General features: G+C 41.0%; 1 protein-coding gene across 1 annotated transcript; it reads left to right on the top strand.

Moving 5' to 3' along the window:
• The first annotated feature begins 1814 nt into the window (after nucleotides 1-1814).
• LOC149218415 (uncharacterized) lies at nucleotides 1815-4274 on the top strand. Its single transcript, XM_089383957.1, has 2 exons — nucleotides 1815-2502; nucleotides 3134-4274. Exons 1-2 carry the CDS (start codon nucleotides 2218-2220, stop codon nucleotides 3707-3709), a joined length of 861 nt encoding a protein of 286 aa, XP_089240083.1. The 5' UTR covers nucleotides 1815-2217; the 3' UTR covers nucleotides 3710-4274.
• Nucleotides 4275-4506: the final 232 nt, after the last annotated feature.

Genomic DNA, 4506 nt, shown 5'->3' with positions numbered 1-4506 from the left:
ATTAATTTGGAATTTGGAATTTTATTAATTTAATAATTTTTTCCACATTGATTAATTAGTTAAAATTTGGACTAAAAATTAAACGTTAAAATATTATTATCATTTTAATAGTTAAGTTTGGAATTTGACGCATTTCACTAATACGTTAATTTTATTAATAGATAAGTTTTTTTACTTTGTTCTTGAAGATGAATCTCATTACTAAGTGAGAAATGTAAACCATCATCAATCTCATTAGTAAGTTAGAAATGTCGACCATCATTTGTCTTAAAGCAAACTACAAAAATCATAAAAATGGTCTTGAAGAAGAATCTCACTAGTAGGTTCAAAATATCGACCATCAAACATTACCCATGTGATTTCTCCAAAAACTAATTACAAACATAAATATAAATAAAAAAATCAAATAATTTATATTATTAATTTTAATTTAATGGTATTTTAATATATATAATTTACCTTATTTGTTAAAAAAATCCAAACACTGCAGTAACTTAACAATAACAAAAAAAAATATAATTTATTAAACTACCCTTTTAATATATATATATATATATATATATATACTCCTGCATTCGTGTGTAACATCCTGAGATTGAATTGGCGAAATGTCTAACAATATTAACTCAAGAAAACTACTCATTTATATATAATTATTGCTGAATTACACTATGACAACAAGATTAGTGCACCGTTAAAATCTCCTCGATTTCTTATTATTAGACCTTTGACAAAATGGCAGGTCGGCAAGGTGGCTGAAAGCATTTGAAACGCGGGAGAGCACTGAGTTTTGGAACAGCGGAATGAGTTTGGCAAAATAGAAGTGGGGAAGGCAAGGGTAGCAAGATAGTAAGCGCCGTCATTTATTGGGTGTGGGGAAGGGGCGATAAGTGGGGTGGCAGCACATGGGGCATGCACAGAGGCGTTGGGAGGAGGCAGCGAATTGGTTGATTCATGTTCATTGTAAGTCGTGGTTAGACATTTTTCCAGAAGCAGAAAAGGCCAAAAAGGGGAAGGCGAATTCGAGTGAAGGGCAGACAAAACGTGTATGGGTGAGTAACACACACCCAACGTCATAATCATAATATACATTGCCCTTCCCCTACGCTTCCTTGAGAGTTGAAAGCCATGTATCTTGTTCCTGCCAACACTTGTCTGGGCTGAGATCACATGAGTTCTCAGGCATGTCGGTCACATGGGGCGGGAATGTTAGCACCGGCGGGGCAAATGGGCGTCGAGTCAAAGGCAGATTGTCGGGCCCGCTGTTTCCTCCCCCCCACACCAGACATCAACCCGAGCGGCGCGCCTCGCGCCGTTCGCTGCCGTTACCAAACAAAAACAAATCGAAAAATAAAATAGAATTTAACGTAAAAAGGAAAAAAAGAAAAGAAAACAGGGTTTCACACGCCACTTCAACACTGACAGGCAGAATAATTTTCTGACCCCGAAATTCCTCTAAATATAAACTCCGGCGGGGTGGGCCCCGCGATCCCCCGCCGCCGACGTCACCAACGCGCGTCCGTTACGTCGTGCTCGGAGAGTGTGCCTCACAAGGGCAACGTGACTCCGCGTCCACGTGGCGTGCTCCCTGTGGCAAAAAACCGGCGACTGGCGGGCCCCGCCGAAGCTTCGCGGATTACCTGGGCTCTGCACGTGCAGGGACGAGCACGTGTCAGTGACACGCGTAGGGGGGATCTGGAAGGTGACGGGAGCTAAACGGAGGTAACGTTATCCCGTTAACGTCTGGTTCGCGCTTACTCAGCCCTGTCCAGGATGGGTTAAGCTTTGTTTCTTTTACTGGCCTGCTGCCAGTGGCGTGCTTGCTTACATACGAGTGTTCGATGAATTTATGCGTGTTTTTTATTTTTTTCAACTTTTACATGCCATTTTAGGTTTGTTTCTTCTCTTCTTCCTTGAATGCGCATTCCAGCTTTTTCTTCCCTCCTCCATGAATGCGCATTCGAGCTTGGAAAGTGGGCAAAACTGTGGAATTCGAGCCCTGCCATGGCAGACAACAACTCATCCGCTGCGCTTGGTAATCAAGCGAATACAGGCTCATCCTAGAATATATAAGCAGAGCGCTTGCAGTCGAAAAGTCCATGAATTGAATTGGAGAGAACGAGTTGAATTGTGAGGCAGGGAGTAACAGAGATTTTGCTTTTGCTTTTGTTTTGGGTTTTTTCCCTTTTTTGTTTTGTTTTGTTTTCGATTTGAAGCATGAGTGGCGGCGGAGGCGGAGCGCCGTGCGGAGCTTGTAAATTCCTGAGAAGGAAATGCGTGAGTGGGTGCATATTCGCCCCATACTTTGATTCGGATCAGGGCGCGGCACATTTTGCGGCGGTGCACAAGATTTTCGGAGCTAGCAATGTGTCCAAGTTGTTGCAGAATATACCTGTGCCCAAGCGCTGCGAGGCCGTGGTCACAATCTGCTATGAAGCTCAGGCGCGCCTCCGGGATCCGGTCTATGGCTGCGTTGGCCATATTTACTTTCTCCAGCACCAGGTAAAGAATTCTACTCTTTTATTACTAACTTGGATAAACTAACATCTCGCCATTTTAGATTTCTGAGTTCAAGTTCCTGTAATTCACATTTACAATTATTGGGTTGACACATTACAAACGACCTAATATTGGTTAATACACTTAACATATTGAAATCCTTTTCATGGTATAAATACAGTTGACATCTTTACATCTTTGACAACATCTTGCAATCATTTTCATGATATAAATATACTTAACAGATTCATTATTTTTTCTGTGTTTTGCTCATCTTGTAAACATTTCATTTTATATTGAGTCATTATATGCTGTCATAGAAAACAATTCATGCTGTTATTGAATCCAATTTTCTACACTTGGGTATTGCTTACATTGATTTATTCATTGGGATCACATTTTTGGGTAGTGCTTACATTGATTTATTCATTGAGATCACATATTTGGGTATTGCTTTTGGTTTTGGCTCAAATCATATTTGGGTATCTGTTATATTGATTCATAGAAGCCATGTTTGGGAATTGGTTGCATGGATTCAATGGAATCATAATTGGGTATTGACTATATTGATTCATGGGATATTTGGCAATAGGTCACTGCATTGAACAACTGGGATCCTATTTGTGTTTTGCAGGTCAAGAGTTTGCAGTCAGAATTAGCCAATGTGCAGGCGCAATTGGCCACTAGGTTGCAGGCAGCTGCATCATTGCAGCAGGCTCACCACCATGGGCACAGTGAGAGCTGCCTTTCTAGCGCTGCATCCACTGGATATGCAGGCACTTCTAATTCTCCATATGATCATCACCATCATCACCAATTGCAGGACCATGCAGTACCACTTTCTATGTCTTTCCATGTCCCAGCTGTTCCTGCAAGTTCCTCTGCTGCGGCAGCAACTCATGCTCATGTTAATCCGTACACTGACAGGCTCAAGGAGGAGAGTGCTGCACCTTCATCTTTCCATGCGTTACCCTACAGTACTCATCACGTGCATTCCCTTCCACCGTTGCAGATTGAGCCTGGCAGCTTCTGTTCCACTGTCCAACAACAAATGCAGGATGCATTTCTAAGGAATAGGAATAACATTCAGTTGATGGACCAACAACAGCATAATGATTCAGACCAGACAGTTGGAGGGGAGCTGCAAGCTTTGGCCCATGAGCTTCTTCGCAGAAATCATGGTGCAAAGCCTCATTCAACCTCATCTTGAAATATTTTGTTTTGCTGAGAAAACTCATAGACAGTCGTGCATTTTCCACCTAAATAATACCAATAAAGCTCCCTGTCTATGAGGAGGTGCATTCATCAGCCTGCATGAAAGCTTCAAAGTCTTCCTAGCTATATATAGAGAGAGATCAATAAATATCTAAACATATATAGAAATATATATATTTATAGGCTACTAGCCTACTACATATAGCCATGTATGGAAGTTGCTAGTTTTTCCATCTCTACTGTACTGTAAAAAAACCATGTGGAAATTACAGTTCAGTCTCCTTGCAGCTTTTGGTATGGTTTGGATTGCTAATTCTTTTCAATGTAAATAGAGAAAAAAAGAAAAAAAGTGTTTTCAACATATGAGGTACCTACTATACACAGCTTGATTTGTTTTTGGTTTTGGAGTGAAGTCCAGAGAAGAATGAGCAGTACAGGTAGGTCAATGCCAGACCAGTTGAGGCGGCGCCCGCAACTTCCACTGCAAATGCCACGATGAATCAGTAGTCTTTTCAAGCAACAAAAAACCCGACCAAGTGCAGTGCATTGGCCGGCGCAGATGGGACATTCATGGATATATATAGGTCCAAGGGCACTGAATCAGCAGCTTTTAGGGTTGAAATTACGAACCAGTACGCTTATATACAATGGTTTGTACTGTCAGTATTTTGCTCCAATAAAGGAAAATGTAGATTCTTTATATATATAATATATGTGTTCCATTAAAGCTACCTGACCCTATCCTGTCAGTGCAATCGTCACCACGTCGAATATTTTATATTTGTTCATAAC

This window comes from Pinus tabuliformis, chromosome Q (genome assembly GCF_031772625.1).
Source record: "Pinus tabuliformis cultivar Carrire ecotype Pingquan chromosome Q, CPIR1, whole genome shotgun sequence".
Classification (NCBI taxonomy): domain Eukaryota; kingdom Viridiplantae; phylum Streptophyta; class Pinopsida; order Pinales; family Pinaceae; genus Pinus; species Pinus tabuliformis.
The sequence above is the reverse complement of the archived record's forward strand: the minus strand, read 5'-3'. Positions and strand labels throughout refer to the sequence as shown.